Here is a 26,484-nt window from a genome sequence, read left to right on the forward strand (position 1 = left end):
CCTATACAGACTTTACACAATGGCAGACATAAGTTAAATCTGGTCTAAGTATGATATTTATGCCCTCAAGTACAGGTATTCACAAAATCGGACGCAAAACACACAATATATTTATAGGGCCCTCTTGTGGCTATAAATGAGAAAACCATAACTTGAACATCAACCGTGTCACATTTCACAGAGATTTGGTACACAAAAAAGAGCTGTCACTATGATGTAGAAATAAGACAATTTTATTGTTAAGTTGAGACATTGAGTGGAATGCGGGGGCTTGCACATCCTCCCACCAAAATAAAGACACGGCGACAAACTTTAAAGAATGAGGGAAGGTTGCTACCCATGACCATCTGACAGGCACGTTTCATACCACTGGGCTAGGAGGGACATGTCATTGAGGACCATAGATGGGGTGGTGTGGACAACGTGCTAGTAAACCAAAGATGATTCTGTAGAGGATCCAACCTTGCAATCAAGTAGGGGGAGTGCAGTGCTGGGACTCTATGGCAATCAAACTGGGATGATTTTAGGAAAGCCAGCTGTGAGAGGACATTTGACAGGCCATCTCTGCACAATAGACTCAGTCAAAGGGATGGGTTGATTCAGAGTCATATATTCAGAATATATGGCTCTGGGTAGATTAGTTCAGATAATTTGTTTGTACGAGGTAATTTAAAGTTATGAGTGGAAAAACAAGGGTGCTTTGGATCCCAAACTACTTTGGTGTATAGCAGCAGTATCTTATTCACCCATGGAAGTTTGTGCTTGGCTAAGATTAATGTAAATGCAGTTGATTAAATAGCTTGTCCTCTCAGATCAATAAATGCCCAGGATTGTGATTGCGGTGGTGGTTACAATAGTGCTAAAATGTTCCATCTTTTTCATGACATTCCAAACAGCTCTTTCCCTAAATTAACATAATTACAACTTCTTCATATCACAAGCCCCTCACAGTCACTGCCCTGAATTTGTCAGACAAATCCAAGATAATTTACTGCATCACCAATTTTGTATTTTTAACAGAACTTACTATATGTAGTTTACCATAGATCAAGCCTCAGGCTCCCTCCTCTTCCCCACACACTGCCCATACTTCAGAACCCTATCATGGACCTTTCCACACTCCCAAGCCGCCATTATTTCACCAGTCCATAGTTAGTGGAAGTGAGAGGAGATTGTGTGAAGGTGGAGGACCCCCATCCCTTCACCCTCTCCTCCCCCTCCCCCTCCATGGCCCATCCATTGGCTGGTCACAGGGAGGGGTGATTAGGTCAGGGTGTGTGGGTCTCACTGGGGCAGCTGGAGGAGTGTGCCCTGGCCGGCGGGCAGGTAGGTGACATTGCGGGAGCGGGACAGCTGGAAGGCGATGTCCTCGGCAGCCTCGAGCTTACGCAGCTCTACCAGGCCGTCTCCAGCCTCCTGCAGGGAGTTAGCGATAAGCAGGGCGGCCTGGGAGTCACCCTCCGCTGAGATGATGGCTGCCTGTTTCTGTTGCTCGGCCTGGTGAAGTAGAGAACAAATACACTGTTGACTTCTATTCATCCTTTATAAAAAGGTGCGCAAAGTCAGAATCACTTGGTTGTTAAGGGTCACTTCCAGCTTTAAGTGTATTAAATGCATGCCTAGTATTCTTATCACCTTACAAAATTAATCTCTGTCAATGTCTCAAACCCTTTCTCCTTACCTTCTCCACAACGAACCTGGCCCGCTCGGCCTCCTGCTGAGCCACCTGCTTCATCTCAACAGCCTCTGTGAACTCCTTACCGAACGTCAAGTGTGTCTGTGGAAGAAGGAACATGAGGTCTTCAATTAAAAACACATACAAGTGATGACCAGGCCCACAGAGTAAAACGCTCGCTTCCTTACTTATTATAACGTTAAAATCAAACATTTGTGCACAAATATAATGTCCTCACATGTTAGCGTTATTCAACATTGTAAATCATAGGAATTAGTAGTTTTGAGTGTATTATTCCTTCAAACAACATCAGCTTACCAGTGAGACGTCATCCAGGATCAGGCCGAAGGTGTTGGCTCTTTCTGTCAGGTCATCACTGACCTGCCGAGACACCAGCTCTCTCTGGGTGATGAGCTCACCGGCATCAAACCGGGCCTGTGAGGCACACACACAAACACACCCATATAAACACACACATACATACAGTGAGGGAAAAAAGTATTTGATCCCCTGCTGATTTTGTATGTTTGCCCACTGACAAAGAAATTATCAGTCTAGAATTTATTTGAACAGTGAGAGACAGAACAACAAAATCCAGAAAAACGCATGTAAAAAATGTTATAAATTGATTTGCATTTTAATGAGGGAAATAAGTATTTGACCCCCTCTCAATCAGAAAGATTTCTGGCTCCCAGGTGTCTTTTATACAGGTAACGAGCTGAGATTAGGAGCACACTCTTAAAGGGAGTGCTCCTAATCTCAGCTTGTTACCTGTATAAAAGACACCTGTCCACAGAAGCAATCAATCAGATTCCAAACTCTCCACCATGGCCAAGACCAAAGAGCTCTCCAAGGATGTCAGGGACAGGATTGTAGACCTACACAAGGCTGGAATGGGCTACAAGACCATCGCCAAGCAGCTTGGTGAGAAGGTGACAACAGTTGGTGCGATTATTCGCAAATGGAAGAAACACAAAATAACTGTCAATCTCCCTCGGCCTGGGGCTCCATGCAAGATCTCACCTCGTGGAGTTGCAATGATCATGAGAACGGTGAGGAATCAGCCCAGAACTACACGGGAGGATCTTGTCAATGATCAAGGCAGCTGGGACCATAGTCACCAAGAAAACAATTGGTAACACACCACGCGGTGAAGGACTGAAATCCTGCAGCGCCCGCAAGGTCCCCCTGCTCAAGAAAGCACATATACAGGCCTGTCTGAAGTTTGCCAATGAACATCTGAATGATTCAGAGGAGAACTGGGTGAAAGTGTTGTGGTCAGATGAGACCAAAATCGAGCTCTTTGGCATCAACTCAACTCGCCGTGTTTGGGGAAGGAGGAATGCTGCCTATGACCCCAAGAACACCATCCCCACCGTCAAACATAGAGGTGGAAACATTATGCTTTGGGGGTGTTTTTCCTGCTAAGGGGACAGGACAACTTCACAGCATCAAAGGGACGATGGACGGGGCCACGTACCATCAAATATTGGGTGAGAACCTCCTTCCCTCAGCCAGGCCATTGAAAATGGGTCGTGGATGGGTATTCCAGCATGACAATGACCCAAAACACACGGCCAAGGCAACAAAGGAGTGGCTCAAGAAGAAGCACATTAAGGTCCTGGAGTGGCCTAGCCAGTCTCCAGACCTTAATCCCATAGAAAATCTGTGGAGGGAGCTGAAGGTTCGAGTTGCCAAATGTCAGCCTTGAAACCTTAATGACTTGGAGAAGATCTGCAAAGAGGAGTGGGACAAAATCCCTCCTGAGATGTGTGCAAACCTGGTGGCCAACTACAAGAAACGTCTGACCTCTGTGATTGCCAACAAGGGTTTTGCCACCAAGTACTAAGTCATGTTTTGCAGAGGGGTCAAATACTTATTTCCCTCATTAAAATACAAATCAATTTATAACATTTGACATGCGTTTTTCTGGATTTTGTTGTTGTTATTCTGTCTCACTGTTCAAATAAACCTACCATTAAAATTATAGACTGATCATGTCTGTCAGTGGGCAAACGTAAAAAATCAGCAGGGGATCAAATACTTTTTCCCCCTCACTGTACATACATACATACATACACATAAAGACACTGGATAGCATAGACTTCACTGCAACCCAATGCCACTCAGACTTTTTTTGGGACAAGGCCTCAGAGGTGGAAATGCAAAAGTCTGTTTTTAGGCCAAACACCAGGGTAAAACCTTATAATGGAAATGCAGCATTAGTCTAACACTCACCACCACGGACTTGAGGACCTCTGTGGTGATGGATGGCAGTACCCTCTCGTCGTAGTCCTCGCCGATGCTGGTGAAGATGCGTGGGAGCTGGCTAGTCACCGGCCGGAAGAGGATACGCAGTGTGATGTTTACATTCTGCAGATCTGTGGGGTGGGGAGAGAGAATTAAGACTTTACAAAGAAACTACAAGAGGACAGTTGAAGAAGTAAAAAAAGGAAAACACTCTTGGATAGAGCTTGAAATGAAACGACAGAAAGATAGGTAGGTAAAAGCTTTTAGTATACCAGAGAAAGACTAAGTGTGAAGATTATTGTGCCGGTCCTCGTGACTCATGTTAGTTACCTTTGCTGCCTGTGATGACAGGCACGTTGCGTGGACGAGAACGGCAGTCAAAGATGATAGGCTTCTGTACCCAGGGAATGAGGAAGTGAGTTCCCTCGCCAACTACGGCATCTTGCACTCCCCGGAACCTGTCGAATATAACTGCCCGATGACCTGCATCAACTGAAATGTGAAGAAATATTAGGACAATTCAGGTTAGTAGTTTTATGGAATTCACAACTTTAAGCCTTAGATATGTTGTTCAGAATTTCTAGTATTGCATCCAGGTGTTTCCATAGCCTCCACTGATATCAAGATCCATTGATCCATTTACAGAGGTCAATGTCTCACCATTGAAGAGGGCTGAGTTCACAACACCTCCACCAACAGCGAGTGCCAGCCCCAACTTCCCGATGGATTCAAATAGTTTCGCCATGTCTGCAGCCCTGAAAAAAAATTATTAAAGACTATAAAAAGCTATTCATTGATAGATACATTTACTTTCATTTCTATGTGAGTTCACCAGATAAAACTCTAGCTCTTAATTATATAATTGAGTATGTGGTATAATACATCTACATGTAGGTAAGTAGCTACTAAAGCTATCCAAATAAACGTGTTGTTCGTTTTTCCAGAGCTCTTAGTTATTCCCTTCTGACGTGATGGCCTTGGTTTGTCAATGATGCCAAAGCTGCATTAGCCACACTAGCTAGCCAAGCAAGCAGACCTTGCAACAAAAACGATGAAGACTATATTTAACTAGCTATGTGAATTGAAACATAAAACACGCAATGTCACACCTGGACCTGTCATGCCAAGCGATAGCTCTAGATCAGGGTAACAAACACTATCATGACAATCTGTAGTTAAGTTAACGTTACATGCTCACGCAGCGACATCAACTTGCAAATCGGTCGCTCGTGTCCATGTTACTCAATGCGTACCTTCCCGGTTTACTAAATAATTACCCACATAACAAGTCACACACCATTACAATAGCAATATCTGACTATTAGGGAGTTTTAATAATTATATATTGATACATGTATATGGTCATAACGAATTAAATTAGCACTCACCTACTGTTTTGTCAGATCTGTCTATGACCTCCACCGTAGCCGACGTTAGAACGCATGAATTTTTCTTTCTGCAGAGCATGCGCATCAACTTCTAACAAACTCCTCTCTGATTGGATAAATAGTGCTCCAGGACTTGTTTATTGATGCAATTCATTGGCTAGTGAGAATATCGCTGAGCATTCTGGTTGCCGAAGTTCACCAACTATGATAATAGTAATATTATGATATAATTAACCATAAGGCACGAGGGGGTGTGGTATATGGTTGTTATCTTTGCGCGACGCAACGCGAAGTGCCTGGATACAGCCCTTAGCCCTGGTATATTGGCCATATACCACAAACCCCCGAGGTGCCTTATTAAGCAATAAGGCCCGAGGAGGTGTGGTATATTGTTACCGATGGTTACGAATGTAATTTGAGCAGAAAAAAATACATGTTTTGTCATACCCATGGTATACTGTCTGATATACCACGGCATTCAGCCAATCAGCATTCAGGGCTTGAACCACCCAGTTTATAATGATAATTAGATATTTCTGTCATTTGAACAGGGTTGAATCACAGAGTTTCTAAACCCTGAGACGCAACATCGCGAGACTTCCAGGAACGCTTGCGAAACAGACCATGCAGACCAGGGCCCGTATCCTTAAAGATTCTGAGAATCCTCTCAGAGAGCTCCTAACTTAACCTAAAAATTCCTTGCCAGGAGTTTTAGCTTAGAAGTGATTCCAGAACATTTTCAGTGAACTCTGAGCCAGGAATGGATGAAAAATCCTATCTTAGTGAGGAGGTGTGGTTGACCCCGTTGCTAGGTATGAGTCATCGTTTCAAAAGCCGTGATTGGTTGATCCTACAAGTTTGATGAAAATGAACTTTTGGTGATAATGAGCAAAGGATGTACCCTCAAATCAATAAACATAATTATACACTCTAATCTTATGCAGACTATAATTGTAAATAATATTTCACATTCAAGAAAATATCTGGAAAATGAATAGTAAGCTGTAGGGGTTATAGCCTAACATTAGAATCTAAAATATGTGAAAACTTAAGCTCATTACACCCTGTTCAAATAATGATTTGTGTCTCATTTGCTCATATTAATATCCTAGCTGGCATATTTTGTACTTTCACTTTCATATGGACCCCATTGAAAACAAGATGGCCTATCTCAAGGGGCTGTCCTTAATGAAGTAGAAATTGCAACGTTACAACTCAGTGTGAACTTAACGAGGGTAACACAGCTCAGCTTTTAACAATGTCTGTGATTGCTGGCTGGTCTATTTATGAAGGCTTGTTAACAAATATCCTACAAACACAGAAAATGGAGAAAAAAAGGAATCGCAAGCCGAACTGGACTGAGGAGCAAGGTTTGTTGCTGGCCCAGTTGGTGAACGAACATAAAGGTATGTTACGAGGAAAATTTGGCCCAACTGTCACTAGCCAAGGCAAGAGGCGCGCCTGGGACACAATATCCCAAACAATCAATGCCTCTTTTCCACTGGTGGTGCGGACAGGCGACGATTGTGAGAAAAGGTGGTATGTGCTGCAGTCCAAGGCAAAAGATGAGATTGCAGCACACAAGCGGGAATCCTCACTCACAGGTGAGCAAAATACTATGGCCTACCACATAATCTGGCAATTTGCTCCTGCTGGCAAAGTTAATTTACATGCCTAAGTACTGTGTTCATTGACTGTTTCTTTCTAGGGGGTGGACCACCTGCAAAGCGGCTGTCCCAGGTGGCCGACACTGTCTTTCAAGTCCTGGGACACTCTGAGGTCAGTGTCACCGGGCTGCCAACAGGCATTGACACGTCAATGATGCAGGCCCTCGAAATGCAGCAAAGGTAGGACACAGGGTTATTCATATCAACAGTGTTTATTCATTGCAGAAGCCATTTCATGTGTTATCCATGCTCATTGTATTAAATTAATTTAATCAAAACAATAATTAAACTAGGCCTATGTATTTCTGTAGCATGGAGCCATCACAAGAACCGGGCCCATCAAGTTTGCCGCCTGAACCATCTGCAGCTGCTACTCAGGATAGCCCGGCGGATCAAACACCATTCCCATCCGCAGCACCTGCTCCGTCAGCATCCCTGCAGGAGAGAAGATTGCAACTCACAATTGATGTGTTTGAACAACAAAAAAAAGTCCTTTCCCTTCAGGAGGAGTACTACCGCCTTAAAATTGAACACCTAAAAAATAAACCATTTAGAGATTGTGTTCTGTGTCTTGCATTTAACAGTTGCAGGTGATGTGCAGTAAAACTGTGGTAGTTCTTAATACCATCACAAGTTCTCAAATGACATGGGGCTACAGCTTGCCTGAAATGTAAATTTGTGAAGTTTGCCCTGTAAGGCAGTCCACTCTGGGCTAGGTTCCCCTGTGGAATGTGAATATCTTCTTCACCACCATCCTCATCGTTGTCTCCATCCTCATCGCCATCCTCCAGAGGTTCTGCAATCTGTCTAACCTTGCAAATATTGTGTAATATTGCACAGGCTATGATGAGTTTGCTGACTTTTTCAGGCCTCAGCCGCACCTCTCCGTGGAGAACATGAAAGCGCCTCTTAAGCTGGCCTATGCCACGCTCCACCACCGCTCTTGTTGTCTTGTGGGCCCTACAATAGAATACAGACCTTTAATTATTTGATGGAAATATTGCACTACTTGGATGCTCTAACATATTGCTTGCATTTCATTTCCATGATTTTTGTATTGTTTGGCTTACCTGTTATAGTTTAGTTGGGGCCCTTGGCGTGGCTGGAGGTAAGGTGTAAGGAGCCATGGTTTGCATGGGTAGCCACTGTCCCCTAACAAGTGGCAATTAGCTGGCACATAGCGTCTCTCAAAAAGCTGTCTGATGCCACTCTCGGAGAGCATTCTCGCATCATGTGTGGAGCCTGGCCATTTAGCCACAATGTCCAAAATCTTCCAGGCCGCATTGAACACTATTTGCACATTGATGCTGTGGAAATTCTTCCTGTTAACAAAGACAGCCTCGTCCTCTGATGGCGCAATTATTCTCACATGTGTTCCATCAATTACACCCACAACGCCAGGGAATCCTGCAATGTCCATAAATGCCCTTTTATGTGTGTGTAAAGTGCGGGCATCCAGCGGGAATGAAACAAATTGTGTCACAATATTAGGTTGTGACAAAGCTGTCAGTGTTTGGGTGATGACTCTGCTGACGGAGGATTGGGACAGACCCAAGTCATCACTGCTGCATTGTTGCATTTTCCCTGTTGCCAAATACCTCAGGGTTGTGATTACTTTCTTCTCCGGTGTAATAGCGTTGTGGCGTCGAGTTGGTGAAGTAATTGCATCTCTAAGGAGATCCACCACAAACATGATTCCTGCACGATCCAATCTGTAGCGTCTCAATAATTCCCTGTCATCCAGTGTTTGCAGGACATCTCTCCTGCCTCCTCTGTTGGCCATTTTGTGCAGCTGCTTAGGGTAACTCCTAAGCCACTAAAAGTCCTCTTCCCTGCTCTTAGCAGATCTCGCCTTAGGAGCCCTTTTAAGCGCTAGGACTCTTGAGGAATAGCTTTTATATTAACTGGGATTTTCGTGTCACTTTTAGGGGAAATTCTAAGAAAACGTCATGCCTCTGAGAATTTTCTTAGAATTTGGCCGCTAGGAGCCACTTTTTGCACAAAAATTCTTTAGAGATACGGGCCCAGGTCGGGGTTTGAGAAGTCAACGAGAGAAGTGAAAAATTATTCATTAGTTGTTAATTTTCTCGAAATCTAAAGGCACAACCTATATATGAGCCAATGTCTTAATTAGTTGAACATGTTATTACTCTAACCTCGTAAAACTGACAAACTAAGACGTTTTTAATTTCGTCAAAAACAACTTTATATCGAATAAGTGCCTTTGATTTGATGGTCTGCACATGCGCAGTTCAGCGCGAGACAACCCGTTAGACCTGATGAAGTGTTTCTGCGCATGACATCGCCTACAAGTGTGATTCTTTTGGAGAAGCAGTTTCGGCCTATCTTCATACTGTACTGTCTTAGGTTGAATTAATCATGTCCTTGGCGAGAATAATGCCTAGGCATTTTTCTTTTTAATTTTTCAAATTTTGAGAGGTTAGTGAGACATATTATGAAAATAAAGTTGAACTTACTGTATATCATTTCAGAACGTTCAGTTGACTGTTTCTTCTTAATTTTTCAAATGTTGAGAGGTTAGTGTGACATTATGAAAATAAAGTTGAATTTACTGTATATAATTTCAGAACGTTCAGTGGCTGGCTTCACACACACACACACACACACACGTTTTGTTCACACACACAGACACACACACACACACACACGATTTGTTGAAATACAAATGTATCTCATTATTGGACAATTCTAATCTAGGCCTTGAATTGACCAATGCATTGATTCATTTTTGGACCTGTGACCCAGGCCTTATGTTCGCCCCCTGGCGTTTGAAATGAAGAACAACAACAATCTTAACCCTCCAGTTCCTACTTCATACAGTTTCACTTTCCATCCATGTTTTGAACAACATGCAAGTGAAGTACGTCCACGACTTTAGTGCGAGACGAGAGATATGAGAGGCATCTAAACAGGTAAGGTAAGGATATTTGCGCTGATGTCGTTGTGAAAAAAGGCAATGCCTTGAAGAAATCTACTTTGAGGTCATTTTAGATTGTGTCGTTTGTGCACTTCCTTGAAGTTTCATTTTCTCAGTCTCCGCAGTCTTCACACTTATCCATTCCTTTGATTTTCACAGATTTTGTGATTTGATGGTTAAAGTGATCTTCTCTGTTATAGAGCAGGGAAGGGAATGGATAACTATACGCACTAATCTTTCTGAAACAGCGGATTAAAGTGATATGACGCCCACCGCGCAAACTGGTCGATTGTTCTTTGTGGACCTCATTTGAACATCAAGTAGTCAGTGCGCATGTCATGTGAACAGTTAGCACATCTCTCTTTACAGTATACTATCAACATCAACAGTATCTCAAGCTGTTTCCATAGCATTGACCTCCGTTGACACAGCAGTTGAATAAAAAAACGTTTCTGTTGATTATGTTGATGAAGTTTCGTGGCAACGTCCAGCACAGGGTGTAATTTTATCAAATATCGAGATAACCCCCACAAAAAAATAGTTATGTTGGCCTATTACATGGCAATGACAAATGTATTGACAATTTACAATCAGTGGTTATGGTTGAAGTGAGACTTGGCTTGGTATACCCACCAATGTATTCCTCCTGTATGTCAGGAGCCCAGTTTTGCCCAGCAGATGGCGGAGCAGTGCAGGACAGTGAGGGTGAGTGGTCTGCCCACTGATATAAAGGAGGACCGGCTGACAGACAAGCTATACATCTACTTCCTGAGGGCCAGGAATGGAGGAGGGGAAATAGCATCTGTCACCATTGTCAAGGCAACACCCGGCTCTGCCCTCATCACCTTTGAGGACATTGGAGGTGTGTGTGTGTGTGTGTGTGTGTGTGTGTGGACATGTTTAACTATTCTTGTGGTGACCAGAAGTCCCCACAAGAATAGTAAAAAAAAATTGGGGGGACCAACTGGGGACATTTTGTTAGTCCCCACAAGGTAAAATGCTATTTCTAAGTGGTTATGGTTAGAATTAGTGTTAGGGTTAGAATTACGTTAAGGGTTAGGGTTATGAGCTATGGTTAGGGTTAAGGGTAGGTTTTTGGGTTAAGGTTAGGTTTAGGGTTAGGGGTTAGGGAAAATAGGATTTTGAATGGGACTGAATTGTGTGTCCCCACAAGGTTAGCTGTACAAGACTGTGTGTGTGTGTGTGTGTGTGTCTGTGTGTGTGTATGTGTGTGTGACTGTGCATATAATGTGTCTGAGGCTCCTGGGAAGAGTGGGCTGGTGGGGTGCATAGGGTATGGAATGTGAATGATGAATTGGTAGAGAGAAGAGATCAGGAGACTGGAGACTTGATGGTGATAAATGGACTGTTTCACCATAACGTAGAGGCATAAAGTAACAACTACGGTACATCGTTGCCACTGCTAAGTTCCTTCCTTCCTCGTTGACCATAGCCACTCTTTTTAAACTTCATTTTGCATCCATTTGCAAATTAACTATGAAATGCAAGGTATTATGCTTCATGGCCTGTCACCATCGATTAACTGTGAGCTCGAGTGTTGGCATACATTTCAATGGAGAGGCCAGGTGCAGGAGTGCTTAGTAAGGGTATTTATCTGACTGAGATTGATTTAGCTCTTGTACTCTGGTGACCCCACACAGTGGCAAGGAGCGTGCTTCAACATGGCCGACACATTCTGAAGGTGGACGGGAAGAAGTATGAACTCACCTTGAGTGAACCTCACAAAGACCTGGACCCAAATAAGGTATGTTGTTGACACAATATTGGGAAAAAGTGACACATTTGATTTAGACTTACATATTCTCCCTCTTTCTCCCCCCCTCCCTCTCCCGTTCAGGTCATCTTGAGCATGTCTGTTACAGTGGACTACAGCCAGCTACCTGGAGGAAAGGCAGCAGTGACCAGCCTTGACAGGAGTCATGATGTCCAGATCCACTATAACAACCCAGAGCAGCTCTGCACCCTGCAGGGCCTCTACTCCCAGGTCCAGGCTGCACTGGCCCAAATACTGGGGCTCCCTGGGGCCCTGGCCTCCACAGATACACCCCCACCTGGGGCCAATGGTGTTCTGGGAGTCCCTACTAGAGGCACTAGTGACCAAGCGAAGAGGACTCATACCCAGGAGCCAACAGACCATCACAGGAGAGGTGATGAGCAGAGAGAACAAACAGAGCAGGCCATGGGTCTATTCTCAGGTGATCTAGGCTCAGGCCCACATAGGGACTTTACGTCTGGAGATCAGGGCCTTGAGGGGGAGGGGACAGCCCAGGCAGAAGGGGGTGCTGTGGGTCTGTGTCTGTCTCAGGAACCCTCTATGTTGGAAGAGGACCTCTCCCTGATCATGGATGCAGACATTTTCCTCTACCTGCAGAGGCACTGTGGAGAGGAGTACCAGGAGATCCTCACCCAGCATGGGGTAGAGGTGGTGGACGTGACCGCTGAGGGGGTGACCACCCTGTTCCTACAGAGAGTGCCCGGGGTGGGGGACATTGGGCAGGAGCTGGAGCGTCTGAGGGGGGCTCGTGGGGACCTGAGCCGGCTCTACCAGGAGAACGAGGCCAGGCTCCGGCGAGCCCAGCTGCCCAAGAGCGTCCTCTCTCCCAGGGGAGGCCTGTCCAAGGCCATGGAGAGCCTGCGGGTCAGGCTGCCCAAGCTGCTGCTCAGTGAGGATGACAGGAACGTCTACATAGTTGGCAACAGCAGCGATGTGTCCGAAGCCAAACAGTTCCTCCTCCTGGGGGAGAGAGAGGAGGCGGTGGAGGATGTAGCCAGCTTGTTACGATCTCCCTCATCCACATCTGGTTCCTCCAAGCCAGGGGAAGAGGAGAGACTCACACCCACTCTCTCCTCCACAGCAGGAACACCCCTGGACGGCAGGATAGATAAGCTGCTAAAGCAATATGAGACAGAGAGAAGGACAGATGGGGCCCGAGGGTATAAGTTTGCCCCCCGCTTCAAGGCATTAGGGCCAGCTGGGCTAGGGACCAGACCTAGGGACACAGTGACGGTAGGGGACCCATCTCTAAGTATACGACCAGGCCTTGGACCCATGTTAGGCCATGACCTGTTTGGCTTAGACAGAGCAGGGTCAGGTGTTGGGGGACTCTCCAGGCCAGGTACACAGAGTAGTGGAGAGGATATCCTGTTCAAGAGATGTGACCCCCTGTTCACCCCCTCCTCTATGGAGAATGGACTCTTCCTGAGCTCAAAACCAACAGACCTTAGGCAGCAGGGTGAGACAGCCCCATTCACCTCAACTCTGAACACCTTGTCAGGGGGCAGCACCACCACCATCTCACCCTCCGGGTCAGGGTCCACTCTAAAGCGGGCCAGTAGTTTCTCGGGGCGGGCCAGGTCCAAGGTCCAGGACCCAGGACAAAGTGAGGCTGAGAAACCCACAACCAGAGCCAGGCGGTCCAATAGCTTGGACAGGAGAAATGCCTACTGTGCAGAGCTAACCATTTCCATGGTGATATGGAATTACATGAAGGAGGCCTACGCCACCCGTATACAGGACATGACCTCTGACCTGCAGATGAGGGAGAGCCAATCAGACAAAAGCAATGACATCACTGTCATCCTTAGGGGGGCGGAGTCATCTGTGGTGAGCACCTGTCAGTTGGAGATGCAGAAGCTGGTTGCCATGTTGAAGACAGACTTCTGTTTGCAGGAGTTGCGTCTGGCTGAGTTAGGCGTGTCCGACCCAGCAGATGAGACTTTAGAGGTGTGCTGTGCTGAGGTGAGGCGACGGTTCAAGAAGGTCTCCATCCAGACGATGAGAGATAGTGTGTTTCTGATCGGCCCCAAGCAGCTGTGCTCTCAAGTGGGGGCAGCACTGAGGAAGGTGTTCCCTGGAGAGACAGGCCAGAGGGGGGGACAAGAGGACTTCTCTGTCCCCTCTACCTCCACTTTGAATCAGTCCAGTCCATCTCAGGTGAATGGGGTCCAGAACTCCACACAGTTTCAGACCAATAGCCCTCAGCGGATGTCTGAGACTCAGAGAGGGGGAGCGGAGGGGCCTGGTGCCAGCAGGGAGGAGAAGAAAAACATCCTAAGGAACAGCGAATCAGAACACAAGAACACAGTTGTGAGCCAATCACCAGCGAGGAAAGACCCTGTCATAAAGGAGAAAGTGGAGAGGGGAGGGACCATGGAGGCAGACGGGAGCAAGACTGACACATTTCTCAGCCATTCAGCGATAGGCAACGGAGGAAGGCCGGGAGCAGTGAATGGTGGCGGGTCAATGTTCCCGTCAACATCAGCAGCACATACCAATCAAGACATGGTCACGCCCCCAAAAGAAAGCAACCTGAGATCCAGAGTGACCCAGAAGGACAACAACAGACAGTCTAGTGGAGCAGAGAACCAGGAAAGGTCAGGGTCAGGGGGAGCTCTCACACGCCATGGCTCGGGAAGGTCTAGTCTGTCTGGGGCACGGACACAGATCTGTGTGTGTGGGGAGAGTGGGCCGTCATTGAAAAGGACAGGGTGTGGGGTGACCCTGTGTCCACAGTGCCTTCTCAAAGTCCACGTCCAATGCAGGGTTTGCCCCAAGGCTGAGGTGGCAGTTCCACAGGGCATCCAGGGTAACATGAACTACTCTGAGATGCCCTTCAGCCTGCCAGGCCATGGCAGAGACACCGCCGTTAAAATCACCTACTGCATCCCAGATGGCATTCAAGGGGTAAGGGCAGGACTTCTCTACCACGCTATCTGATGGGCTAATTACAGTTGACATTTTAAATGTGTCATGTCATTCATGTGCTATTTTTTAAAACTGGCAAATGCGCTCTTGGCGTTATTAAATCAGCTTATATTAAAATGTTAAGTCTAAGTATCCCTTGTCAGTAATTGCTTGCTTTGCATTTATAATTTCTGTCATGTTTAGCTCCTAACACTGTCTGGTGGCTATTACAATCTTGAACATCCCATTATCTGCCACATTTCCCTCTCCTGTTGTAGGAGGGCCACCCCTCGCCTGGCTCTGCGTTTCGGGGGGGAGTATTCGAGGCCTACCTTCCCCTATGTGAGAGGACCAGGAAACTTCTACCGCGGCTGGAGAAAGCCTTCAGGCTAGGCCTCACCTTCACTGTCACGGGCAGGGAGCCAGGGGCCAGGGTCAGCTGGGACAGCATCCCCCACAAGACAAGCCTGCAGGGGGGCAAGTCTGGGTGAGTACTGGGGTTACAGTAACCATTAGTGGCTCTCGACTGAAATAGCAACAGTAAAGAGCAGAAAGTCAGGGGTCAATGTTATGTGCTGTTCATTTTATTACCTAGTGTGTGTCCCAAATAGCACCCTATTCCTTTATAGTGCACAACTTTTGGGAATATGGTGCCATTTAGGATGTAACCTATGTAAGAAAAGCCCTATAGAGCTCTGGTCAAAAGCAGTGCACTATATAGAGATTAGGGTGCCATTTGAGATATACTCTATAATGTTATTTTGTGTCCACTCAGGAATGGTTATCCAGACTCCACCTATCTGAGTCGCCTGTCTGAAGTACTGAGGGCTAATGGGATTGAGGAGGCACCTGCCAAGTCTCAAGACACAAACAAAACCTGACAAGGATAGTCTTATCTATGTTTTTATAAAGGTGTTTGTTTCTATCCCGTTTTGTAAGAATTTAATCTGTATGGGAATGTCTTTTGCACTGTGTTCGTAGAAATCTTGAACGCTTGTGTGAGTCTGTATAATAATAAGCCAATGAGTTAAGTTATTTTGGTTCTTAGAGTTTTATAGTTGTACTGTTGTTCATGCTTAATCAGGACCAACTGATTTACACAGACATTTTACGGATGATAGTAACAGGATATACTGAAAAAGTATTTGAGCTACTATTTTTATTGGACCAATATTAGTCCTGGCAGCTATTGTTTATTTGATCTTGTTGGATGCTGTACTGTGTTTAGAATCTCTAGAGATTTCTGACAGTGAACATTCCCATCTTTATCTTACTGTAACCGTGTTCAGTCCATATATTTTCTGTACTCCCACAGCTGATAGCATTCACATTCATTATGTAAACACACTCAAAACATGAGCCATAAAATATCAAGTAATTGCAGTTCCATATTGTTTCCTCACAGTAACATCCTAATAACGCAGTAACAAAGCCACAGCTCCAGGTCAAATCTTTTTTTCCGTTATGCTTTTTTATTAGTCCTGGAAAACATGTAAGGCATATGGTAACATTACACACTGAAGCATTACAAGCTCTAGAGCCCATACTGTGGACAGCATTGCACCACGTATTCAGTAAACCCAGAGTCAAGCACAGAAGCAGCATCAATTCAAAGGGTTTAAAAAACAAAGTGGAGACAACTTAGTAGAAGAGTGGAAAACAACACTATAGAGAGAAGGAGAGAAGGAATGAAAAGCTAGCAAACAAATCAACCTGTAGGTAGAGTAGATGTCGCACAGTAAACCATGTGTGGAAACTGAGCTGTCTGGACGGAAAGTGACAATGGACCTGTTTTTCTGAAGCGTTCCTATAGATGGGTTAATGTGCATCTTGTTATGAGGCTGACTTGACAGTGCCAGATGGGGAAGAGCAGGGGGGCTGGGAGTGGGTATGGGTGCAGTGAGGAGAGGCGAGGGGAGGGGGGCTGGAGCAGGTATAGGTGCAGTGAGTTGGCTGCTGTTGGCACCATGATGAAGAGGGTGGAAAGGGTAAGGGACTCCCTCTGCACAGAGCCACTACTGAACTATACAGTGGAAGGAATTGTGAACTATACACACATGCCTTTTTTCCTGGTCACCTACACACAGATTCTAGTGTCCTGTACATATTGTAACAAACCTAGCCAAATGCACCAGACACTCACAGCATTTCTACAAAGTTGTGGAATATGTTGGTAGTTGGCACATAGCAACAGTTTTTAGTGATTGCTAATGAAGAGCCAGAGACAGCCAGAAGTGGTTGGCTTGTTTTCTTTTAGGGAAGGGTGTGGGGTGGATGGCTCTGGATGTGGCAATAATCTCCAGACTGTCTGGGATTATCTTTTTAACTAGGAATACACTCCACCAAGCACTGAGATTGACATGAGACTGGAAAGGAGAACGATATAGTGTGTGTGAGTCAGAGAAACAAAGAACAAATGTGCTCATGAGGTGGATGCAAAGGTAATTATTTCTGATCAAGAGTAAAGTAAGCTGTTTGGAATGACCTGTGAGAAACCATGTGAAACAGTGATATTACGACTGCCAATCAAAGGAAACCTGTTTTTTACTTCCAGAAACAAATCAGCACGTTATCTAGAACAATATAGCTGGGCGCTGTGATGTTTTCCAATGCAGAAAATTCCCTAGTTTCTTGAAGGATCATCTCTGGTTTTAGAGCTCTTACATAAGAATGTGTGTCTGGCTGGAAAATCAATTCAAGCTGACATACAACGTAGATTCACCAAGCTGGAAAAGCAATCGGGCGCTAGGGGTTGGGAGGAGTGGGTTAGGGCTCAGGCACAGCCAACAACAGATTCATCCTCCCCTCTCTGACACCCAGTTACACCCCTTGCCCTAGCCAGTCACAACACCCACCCACCCGTGTGCTGCAGCTGAGTTCATCTAAGAGACCTTTTGGTTCAATCAAACAGGAAGAAAAACATTGAATCAAATGTCATATAATCTCTGCACCACATGCCATTGGATGCATGCAATTTAATTCCAGATGTTAATGTGATGTGTGTGTATGGAGAGGGGAGAGGGCGGGGCTTTGGCTAACTGATAATTGACTAGAACCAAAGAGCTCTTGAGGTGCAATAGAGGATAGCGGAATGTCTGAGACCAACAGGCCGTATGTGAACTGGGATCGGCTTTAGGGCGGATATGTTGCGTCTGGGACAGGCCAGGCCTGAGCTGAGATCAGAGGTAGAGCTGGGTTTCCATCTGTGCAGCTGTGCCATATGGCCTCGCTATCTGTCTGTGTGGACACATCTGCTACCTCACTCTCTCTCTTCCCATACAAACCATTTGGAATCAGGCTAAGAGAAACAAAAAAAATGTATGGTGGTGTTCACAAAGCTAAGCTAGAGAGAGGAGAATGAAAGAAATGCTCCATGATTCAATGATTCACCTGGTCATGTATATTTTTGAATGGATCTGTTTTATTTATCTTTTTCGTTTTTTGTGGTTGCAATTCTAAGAGGATTTTAGTTTGTGTGCTGTGCTGTGCAGCCTAATCGTCCATGCACCTTGTCCTTGCACTCTTCACTGGGATGGAGTTATGGAGATTATACGGTATGGTTGTAAACGCATAGGCCTATCGACTGATGTGGGATTAGTCTGTTGTAGTAGATGTCTGAGGCCTGATAATACTTAACACATTTCACTGATCTGAGATCAGCACAGTGATGAGTTTGGATATGGAGGGAGGTGCCTCTCAACACGGTAGTGTGTGTGTGTGTGTCTGTGTGTGTGTGTGTTAGGATCGAGGCACGAGAGCAAGACCCCAACCAATCAGAAGCAACTAGAACCTTTCGTAAACTGTAGCAAAATTCTATCAGCACCCATAAGCATTTGGAACAGAAATCATACACAGATTAACACATTTTTGTGGTTTTGTTCTTCTACAAGGTCATAGGAAAAGTATCCAGAAATGTTTTTTTCTTCTCTTTTTCATTGAATGCACCGTTGTAGTCAAGCCATTGACAGAGGAGTACATTCAGTTTGGCACAAACAGAAAGGCTCATCACATTGAAAAGGAATGTAGTTAGGCAGGTCCCTGCGTAAAGAGTATGAACTTTGAACTTTAAACCCCTTGGAAAACAAAACAAAAAAACATAGGTCAAACAAACTAAAATAACATATTAAGTAAAACATCCTTTTACTGAAGCATTAGCTTCTCACATGGCATTCTGAAAACAGAAGCACCATCCACAGGTTCACAGAAGGAGCCCAGCAGATCAGAACAGAACACTAACCAGAGCCTGACAGAACACAGTCACTCCCCACACTGGCATGGCACTCACACTCCGTCCCAGCCCCACTGCTGTCCCCGCTACACCGGGTTTTCACTTTCGCAGCCCTGGATGAATTAATGGTTTGATTTGAACTGCCACCCAGGGTAGAGGAGGAGATCTGTGTTTGTGTTTTGCGTGCATGCAAAAGTGTCACTTCCACTGTACTTCCAGTGAGTTTCAGCAGATACAGTATGGTCTCTGAGTGGGGAAGGAGCGGAGTCGATTCAGAGCCAGTGGGACTGGAGTGGGACTGCCATGCCTGGAAGTGCATTAAGATCAGCGAGCGGAGTGCAAAATACCTATTCCAACTGTCCTCTTAACATTGGCTTCATCAGAGAGGGGTAGAGAGAGAGAAAGAGAGAAAGAGAGGATTAGAGCTAGACAGCTGTGAAGCAGATAGAGAGTGCAAGGAAGGGGAGGTTGTAATGGCGGTGAGGAGGGGCAGGTGGGAGTCTTTTTTTAACCTGACAAACGACCTGAGGACACACACATCTTCACACACAATGACTGACACACAACATGAGGGAGGCCACTCATCCTAACACAACAACTTCTTTACAAAGTCACTAGTCACCATCTGAGACTCTTCACCAATGGTCCGACTCACAGACAGACAGGCAGACAGGCAGGCAGGCAGACAGACAGGCAAGTGTGTGAAGAGCATAGATTCTCACATCTTTCCAAAGGGGATAGTAGTGGTGTGTTTTTGAAGTCCGTACTGCAGGACTCCTGCTCATAACAGGTTTAGCTTCTGTCCCTGGTTTATTATAGACAATTAATCTCTGACATAAGAAGAAATATCAGATTAATTCAATATAATTTAGAGGAGGACAAAAACAAAACCCTGCTTAATTGATACAAAGGAGTCCCCTATAATCACCTTCTGAAAACCAGTCTTGCTGTTCTACATTATGTCCACAAGGGGCAGCAGTGCATTCGTATGGGAGAGGCCAATTATTGATTGTGGGCCTAGGTGTGCCACCACCACACAGACTATATGGGATTTAAATGTCCTGATAATATACTGATACAAATATAAATATTTCTGGAGTGTAGTAACTAGGATGTTAGCCTGATTTTACTGCTCTGTACTACAGCTTTAATACTAAAGCCTGGGTTTCATTAGACACTTTACAGCTCTATAATACTGCTCACTCACTCCCTCCAGATAGAGAGAGAAATAGACCACAACGCCATCTCTGACGAGCCTGGTGCCTGTTGCTATGCCGACCACAGAGACAGAGAGAGAAAGAGATGGCGAAAGGAGAAGGGGGAGGGACGGGTGAGAATGCACGCCAGCAGGATTTTATTTACCCTTCTAAACTCCCCTGTTCCAGATCAGGGCGAACGACAGGCGAGCGGTCACTGTGAAAGGAGTGGAATGCCATGGAATGTCAGGGCAGGATCAGGGAGGGATAGGGTCTGATATCAAGGAACTGGGTGGCATTCACTCTATTTTATTCAGTTCAAATGTCTAAGTGTCTCTACACAACACTGCCTCTTTGACCACATCGTCCTGTGTGTGTGTGTGTGTATGTGTGTGTGTGTTTGTGCGCCTTGTTTGAAGAGAAACAATTTTCTCTCCTAATTGGCACTGTGCACTGCTTGCCAACAGTTGGTTCATTAGAAACATCAGTGACTATAGAGCACCAAAACTAAGCACTGATTTCTCCCTTCCTATTTAATACTGGACCAAATGGCTCATTAATTCTCTGTCTGGAGCTTCATCCTGTCACACACTATTGTCTGGTCTTGTTTGTCTGGTATACCTAGGATTATGGGATATGTAGTGTGGGCTCAGCTGTGAGGTGGAGCTGTGTGATACTAGAAGTGCCATGGCATTTAAGGGATGTGCCAATACCCTCTCTTTATATACATAAATAAAGAATGGGTAGTGGCTATTGACAAAGGAGTTCTGTAACCACTGGCCTTGGAGTCAAGCATCACACAGCCATGCAAACAAAGCACTGGACCGTTTGTGAGATGGTGGGTGGGTGTGGTTCTGTCTGTCTGTCTGTCTGTCTGTCTGTCTGTCTGTCTGTCTGTCTGTGGGTTTATACCATAGGGAGAGGGGGAGGCTAGGGGGAATTCAGTAGAGGGAGAGGGGAGGAAGGAGAGGTGGCAGGTGGAAGTCAGCGCAGGGCAATCTAGCACAGTTGGAGTAGACATGGAGAGGGGCATGGAGGGAGGAGGGGCACTGTGTGAGTTGGAATGGGTCAAATTATCGTTGTCAAGGGAACAGTGATGCGCCCCAGGCCTGGGAATTATACCCACACCGTCCCTCTGTGTCTCTCTCTCTCTCTCTGACTCTCTCTCTCTGGGGTCTCAATAGGCAACACCTTTAGACTGTTATGCCATGAGTCAAAGGAGAGCGTATAGTAGTGGTCATTTTCCCATTGTGGCGAGGTGAGGGCGGGAGCTGTTTTGTGAGCTCGGCTATCGTTAAGGTGCACTGGGGATGAGGGGGCATGAGGGATTCAGAAATAAAGTGACCCATGCTTGAGTGGTGGAGGAGAGAGAGGGGAGGGGGGGGTATAGGCCCAGGCCTGAGTATTCGCTGTCAGAGTGGACTGGGGAGGGGAGGGGTCTGAGAGATGATGGTAGGGATGACAGATTGACTGCTGTGCAATGAGTCTGTAAAGCCCACACCCATCCCCCGCTCTCCCAACTCCAACCCACACACACCACACCTCCCTTTCCCTCCCTTTCCCTCCCCCACCACATTTCCCCTGCCCTGTCACCCCCTCCCAAACCAAACCCCTGCTCCCAGGACGAGCTCCCCGATGGTCTGTCTGCCTGACTATCTATCCATCCATCCATCCATCCATCCATCCCTCCCTCACTCTCACTTCTCCTCCTTCTTCTCCTCCTTCTTCTCCTCCTTCTTCTCCTCCTTCTTCTCCTCGTTTTTCTCCTCCTCCTTCTTCAGCTCTTCTTTCTTCTTCTCTTCTTTCTTGTCCTCCTTCTTGGAGTCATCCTTCTTCTTCTCCTCTTTCTTCTTGTCCTCCTTTTTCTTGTCCTCCTTCTTCTCCTCTTTCTTAGGATCCTCCTTCTTCTCCTCCTCTGGCATAGGCTCAGTGATGAGGATCACCTTGCCGATGTTGTTTCTCTCCTGCATTCTCCGCATGGCATCGCCCACCTGGATAGAGAAGCAGAGGCAGAGAGAGAGACATGAAAGAATGAATGATGGATAGTGGGAGAGGGGGAGGGAGAGTAGATATCCATCTATCATCATTTGTCCAGGACTGTTGGTTTGTCTTTCACACAAACATGCATACATAGCCACATAGAACACACACACACACACACCCACACACTAAATTCCTCTCCAAACCCTTAGAAGAAGATGATGCCAGGCACCGCAAGCATAAATTGCCCAGTCTATCACTCCTTAAACATAAACTACAGGCAAGTATCAGCACGTGGGAGAGAGAAGTTTGTAAAAACTTTAGTGTCAGGATGTATTAATAACTGAGAGAACGGGAGAATGATGGAGAGGTAGAGGTAGTGTGCCTGAGTCAGTGATTGACGGACAGAAAGCAAGAGCCAAAGCTGTAGATGGAGAATCATGTAGATCGAGAGAAAGGAAAACTTGTGGAATTATTCATCATTATTCTGTGTTTAAACACCATTATGAAAAATTCAAATGCATTGCTAAATTATACATTTCTTTCATTTGAAAGTACTTCAGTTTAAAACTGTCTATGCCATCCCCATATGTTTAATTAAACCACAGGATAGATACCACATAGGGTCTCATTGAGAGCTGGACAATTTATTGATCATGTCACATTACCATTATTGACTGGCTGGTTCCTAGGTGCCTGTCACAGTGTCACGTCAGAGGCCGGTACCCAGGGTTGTGCCACAGCCAGTGTTGATTGACCCATAGGTTTCTTCCTGTCCTGTCTACCTGTCAATCATAGTGACAAAGGGCCGGTCCTAGACAGGCCAGCCCCACCCTATACTGACCGCTTGCTCTGTCTAATGTCTGTGTATGTCTCTCCATCAGTGGAGGCTGGTGGGAGGAGCTATAGAAGGATGGGCTCATTGTAATGGCTGGAATGGAATAAATGGAACGGGGTCAAATGTGGTTTCTATATGTTTGATACTGTTTCATTAAATCCATTCCAGCCATTACAATGAGCCCGTCCTCCTCTAGCTCCTCCTACCAGCCTCCTCTGCTCTCCACCCCTCCCTTCTACCCCCCACCCACGCCAGCCCGGCGCAGGCAGGCAGACCACCTAACGACCAATGCCACAGCAACAGAGGGCCATCTCCTAGCAACCCAAAGCCTTGTCAAAGCTTGGTCCTGACGACTGAGACACACATACACAGACAGAGAGGGGGAGTCATGTCAGAGTTAAAGAGGGAGAGGGAGAGAGGGAGGGAGCAACTGGTGATATTCAGATGGACAGAACACTTAAAGATGCAGTTCGGGATCTTAAGCACTTACACATTTTTTACATATTGAACTAATTGGAATTCGTAACATATCATACGAATTGCCAAAAAATGCAATATATATATATATATTTTTTTTTTGCAGGACGTAAAATATAATAAGAAATGGATGACCTACTACACAATTGTGCATAATTTCCAGGGACTCGTTTTGACTCAAGAATACTACTTTCAAAACTACTGGCTGAAATTATACAAAAGCTCTGGAGCATCACTTTAATGAAAAACCAATGAAGGGGAGGAGGAAGAGGAGGAGAGAGGACTGAAACTATGGAAGTGTGGTAATTAGGGCCGGGGACGCCAGGGATTTGTAAGTGTAGCTTGTGTGAATGAAACCACAACAAGCCCAATTACTGAAGCCTTCAATCACTCACTGCTCCGCTCTCTCTCTCTGAAAGTCTGCCTCAGCCATCTAACTCTGAGTGTTCTTACAGTGAGTGATTCCCTACCTCCCTGCAGTGTATGCACTAATAATCACAACTAGAAGCACTGTCTGTCTGTCTGAGAACGGTAAGACCCTCTAGACATCAGAGCTGATATGCTCTTTAATACAAAGCCCTGACGGAGTTGCTCAATATGAGGCACCAGGCTCTTATACATCCTGTGTTATGTTCATTGATTAATAGTGCAGACATGGAGAGGGACAGGATAGGTCACAGAGGAGGAGGGGGGGGGTGATAGATGGAGTCAGGGTGTGGTATCTGGGACCCTTAGGTCACATTCACCGATATACAATCTTATTAATTCAAGTTTAAGAGCTGTTTTATGATATGGGATATATGATTATGATATGTAATATAATTCACACCAAGAGTAATTGTATCAACTATTACTACATTAAACTTTCCCTAAACTCTATCCACCTCATTTCTCTAATCTTCTCTCATCTCCCCGCTTCAATCCTCCACTCCTTCATCCCATTCTGTCTCTCGCTGTCATACACACGGCCCCTCCCTGAGACAGAAGCACTGGCAGACCAATGGAGGTAACCATGGCAACAGGGGAGAAAACGAAAAAGAACCACAGAAAGAAAGGGAGGGTGGGAGCCGGAGAAAGAGAGAGTACAGAGAGTAAGTGAATAAGCTGTGGATACAGACAGAAAGAGAGAGAGCGAGAGACAGAGAGAGACAGAGAGAGAGAGACAGAGCGAGAGACAGAAAGAGAGAGAGAGAGACAGAGAGAGAGACAGAGACAGAGACAGAGAGAGAGAGAGACAGATAGAGAGAGAGACAGAGAGAGAGAGAGACAGAGAGAGAGACAGAGAGAGAGAGACAGAGAGAGAGAGAGAGAGAGAGAGACAGAGAGCTATACAAATTGATGGAACATATATATCAACAAATTGGCGAGGGCACTAGAAGAGTCTGCAGCACCCGGCCTCACCCTACTAGAACAAATGTCTACTGTTTGCTGATGATCTGATCTGGTGCTTCTGTCACCAACCAAGGAGGGCCTACAGCAGCACCTAGATCTTCTGCACAGATTCTGTCAGACCTGGGCCCTGACTGTAAATCTCAGTAAGACAAAAATAATGGTGTTCCAAAAAAGGTCAATTTGCCAGGACCACGAATACAAATTCCATCTAGACACCGTTGCCCTAGAGCACACAAAAAACTATACATACCTCAGCCTAAACATCAGCGCCACAGGTGCCATCAAAAGGAACATAAAATTCAACATATCAATTAGGATCTGGCTAAAAATACTTGATCAGTTATAGAACCCATTGCCCTTTATGGTTGTGAGGTCTGGGATCCGCTCACCAACCAAGAATTCACAAAATGTGACAAACACCAAATTGAGACTCTGCATGCAGAATTCTGCAAAAATATCCTCAGTGTACAAAGTAAAACACCAAATAATGCATGCAGAGCAGAATTAGGCCGATACCCGCTAATTATCAAAATCCAGAAAAGAGCTGTTAAATTCTACAACCACCTAAAAGGAAGTGATTCCCAAACCTTCCATAACAAAGCCATCACCTACAGAGAAATGAACCTGGAGAAGAGTCCCCTAAGTATGCTGGTCCTGGGGCTCTGTTCACAAACACAAACAGACCCCACTGAGCCCCAGGACAGCAACACAATTAGACCCAACCAAATCATGAGAAAACAAAAATAGAATTACTTGACACATTGGAAAGAATTTACAAAAAAACAGAGCAAACTAGAATGCTATTTGGCCCTAAACAGGGAGTACACAGTGGCAGAATACCTGACCACTGTGACTGACCCAAAATTAAGGAAATCTTTTACTATGTACAGACTCAGTGAGCATAGCCTTGCTATTGAGAAAGGCTGCCGAAGGCAGACCTGGCTCTCAAGAGAAGACAGGCTATGTTCACACTGCCCACAAAATGAGGTGGAAACTGAGCTGCACTTCCTAACTTCCTGCCAAATGTATGACCATATTAGAGACACATATTTCCCTCAGATTACACAGACCCACAAAGAATTAGAAAACAAATCAAAGTTTGATAAACTCCCATATCTATTGGGTGAAATACCACAGTGAGCAATCACAGCAGCAATATGTGTTACCTGTTGCCACAAGAAAAGGGCAACCAGTGAAGAACAAACACCATTGCAAATATAACCTATATTTATGTTTATTTATTTTCCCTTTTGTACTATTTGCACATCATTACAACACTGTATATAGACATAATATGACATTTTAAATGTCTTTATTCTTTTGTGAGTGTAATGTTTACTGTTAATTTTTTATTGTTTATTTCACTTTTGTTTATTATCTATTTCACTTGCTTTGGCAATGTAAACACATGTTTCCCATGCCAATAAAGGCCTTTGAATTGAATTGAAATTGAGAGAGAGAGAGAGACACTTCTCTCTGGTCAAGAGAGAGACACTTCTCTCTGGTCAGTATCACAGGCCTAACCATTGACTGGCCCTGGCATTAACCAACGAACATATCAGCCCCCTCTTTCTTTCCCCTCTCTCCCTTTCTCTCACTTTCCCTCTATCGCTCTCTCTGTCTACAGTATCTCTTTCTTACAATCGGATTCTGTCTTTCACTCAAAGAGACATCTGATGGAGGGAGAGACTCCTCTTTATTCACAGACACGTGCGTAATCTCATCCGGTCTCATAGAGCCACGCCCAAGC

The 26,484-nt window shown here is 45.4% G+C and overlaps 5 protein-coding genes across 7 annotated transcripts in view; 2 read left to right on the forward strand and 3 right to left on the reverse strand.

Moving 5' to 3' along the window:
- Positions 1 to 217: 217 nt before the first annotated feature.
- Positions 218 to 5,419, reverse strand: LOC121569512 (prohibitin). 2 transcript variants are annotated; one of them, XM_041880539.1, is made up of 7 exons: positions 5,314 to 5,419; positions 4,586 to 4,680; positions 4,256 to 4,417; positions 3,914 to 4,056; positions 1,994 to 2,110; positions 1,682 to 1,777; positions 218 to 1,497 (listed from the first exon to the last, which is right to left on the reverse strand). In XM_041880539.1, exons 2-7 carry the CDS (start codon positions 4,668 to 4,670, stop codon positions 1,285 to 1,287), a joined length of 816 nt encoding a protein of 271 aa, XP_041736473.1. In that variant the 5' UTR covers positions 4,671 to 4,680; positions 5,314 to 5,419; the 3' UTR covers positions 218 to 1,284. The 2 variants fall into 2 exon arrangements, with proteins under 2 accessions (XP_041736473.1, XP_041736474.1); XM_041880540.1 differs by having other exon boundaries at positions 5,318 to 5,417.
- A 727-nt stretch (positions 5,420 to 6,146) lies between these two features.
- On the forward strand, positions 6,147 to 7,650 carry LOC121569513. Its single transcript, XM_045209347.1, has 4 exons — positions 6,147 to 6,719; positions 6,831 to 6,917; positions 7,022 to 7,160; positions 7,292 to 7,650. The coding sequence occupies exons 1-4, from the start codon at positions 6,572 to 6,574 to the stop codon at positions 7,572 to 7,574; spliced, it is 657 nt and encodes a 218-aa protein (XP_045065282.1). The 5' UTR covers positions 6,147 to 6,571; the 3' UTR covers positions 7,575 to 7,650.
- On the reverse strand, positions 7,177 to 8,763 carry LOC121569514 (putative nuclease HARBI1). The gene is made up of 3 exons (XM_045209346.1): positions 8,051 to 8,763; positions 7,644 to 7,940; positions 7,177 to 7,415 (listed from the first exon to the last, which is right to left on the reverse strand). The coding sequence occupies exons 1-3, from the start codon at positions 8,761 to 8,763 to the stop codon at positions 7,373 to 7,375; spliced, it is 1,053 nt and encodes a 350-aa protein (XP_045065281.1). The 3' UTR covers positions 7,177 to 7,372.
- A 1,044-nt stretch (positions 8,764 to 9,807) lies between these two features.
- On the forward strand, positions 9,808 to 18,850 carry LOC121569515. Of its 2 annotated transcripts, none has more exons than XM_041880542.2 (6): positions 9,808 to 9,918; positions 10,576 to 10,780; positions 11,580 to 11,683; positions 11,777 to 14,623; positions 14,902 to 15,110; positions 15,399 to 18,850. In XM_041880542.2, the coding sequence occupies exons 2-6, from the start codon at positions 10,597 to 10,599 to the stop codon at positions 15,502 to 15,504; spliced, it is 3,450 nt and encodes a 1,149-aa protein (XP_041736476.1). In that variant the 5' UTR covers positions 9,808 to 9,918; positions 10,576 to 10,596; the 3' UTR covers positions 15,505 to 18,850. The 2 variants fall into 2 exon arrangements, with proteins under 2 accessions (XP_041736476.1, XP_041736475.1); XM_041880541.2 differs by having other exon boundaries at positions 9,808 to 9,913.
- Positions 18,851 to 21,777: 2,927 nt separating this feature from the next.
- The window catches only part of LOC121569516 (synaptic vesicle membrane protein VAT-1 homolog), a gene marked incomplete at its 3' end in the record, with an annotated part of 41,587 nt that continues 36,880 nt past the window's right edge, over positions 21,778 to 26,484 (reverse strand). The window contains exon 6 of the mRNA XM_041880543.1: positions 21,778 to 22,038. Within this exon, the coding sequence (XP_041736477.1) occupies positions 21,778 to 22,038 (261 nt within the window). The remainder of the gene's footprint in view (positions 22,039 to 26,484) is intronic.

Source organism: Coregonus clupeaformis, chromosome 30 (genome assembly GCF_020615455.1).
Source record: "Coregonus clupeaformis isolate EN_2021a chromosome 30, ASM2061545v1, whole genome shotgun sequence".
Classification (NCBI taxonomy): Eukaryota; Metazoa; Chordata; class Actinopteri; order Salmoniformes; family Salmonidae; genus Coregonus; species Coregonus clupeaformis.

Bases quoted from the DNA above. Each gene is read 5' to 3' on its own strand.
- LOC121569512 (XM_041880539.1), bottom strand. From the start codon at position 4,670: ATGGCGAAACTATTTGAATCCATCGGGAAGTTGGGGCTGGCACTCGCT. The intron at 4,057-4,255 runs GTAACTAACATG...CCCACCCCACAG, and splicing joins TGTCATCACAGGCAGCAAAG to ATCTGCAGAATGTAAACATC. The intron at 1,778-1,993 runs GTAAGCTGATGT...CTTCTTCCACAG, and splicing joins TCCTGGATGACGTCTCACTG to ACACACTTGACGTTCGGTAA.
- LOC121569515 (XM_041880542.2), top strand. From the start codon at position 10,597: ATGGCGGAGCAGTGCAGGACAGTGAGGGTGAGTGGTCTGCCCACTGAT. The intron at 10,781-11,579 runs GTGTGTGTGTGT...GACCCCACACAG, and splicing joins CACCTTTGAGGACATTGGAG to TGGCAAGGAGCGTGCTTCAA. The intron at 15,111-15,398 runs GTGAGTACTGGG...GTGTCCACTCAG, and splicing joins CTGCAGGGGGGCAAGTCTGG to GAATGGTTATCCAGACTCCA.
- LOC121569514 (XM_045209346.1), bottom strand. From the start codon at position 8,763: ATGGCCAACAGAGGAGGCAGGAGAGATGTCCTGCAAACACTGGATGAC. The intron at 7,941-8,050 runs GTAAGCCAAACA...ATTCTATTGTAG, and splicing joins CCCCAACTAAACTATAACAG to GGCCCACAAGACAACAAGAG. The intron at 7,416-7,643 runs GCAAGCTGTAGC...TCTCTCCTGCAG, and splicing joins TTCACAAATTTACATTTCAG to GGATGCTGACGGAGCAGGTG.
- LOC121569513 (XM_045209347.1), top strand. From the start codon at position 6,572: ATGTCTGTGATTGCTGGCTGGTCTATTTATGAAGGCTTGTTAACAAAT. The intron at 6,918-7,021 runs GTGAGCAAAATA...GTTTCTTTCTAG, and splicing joins GCGGGAATCCTCACTCACAG to GGGGTGGACCACCTGCAAAG. The intron at 7,161-7,291 runs GTAGGACACAGG...GTATTTCTGTAG, and splicing joins GCCCTCGAAATGCAGCAAAG to CATGGAGCCATCACAAGAAC.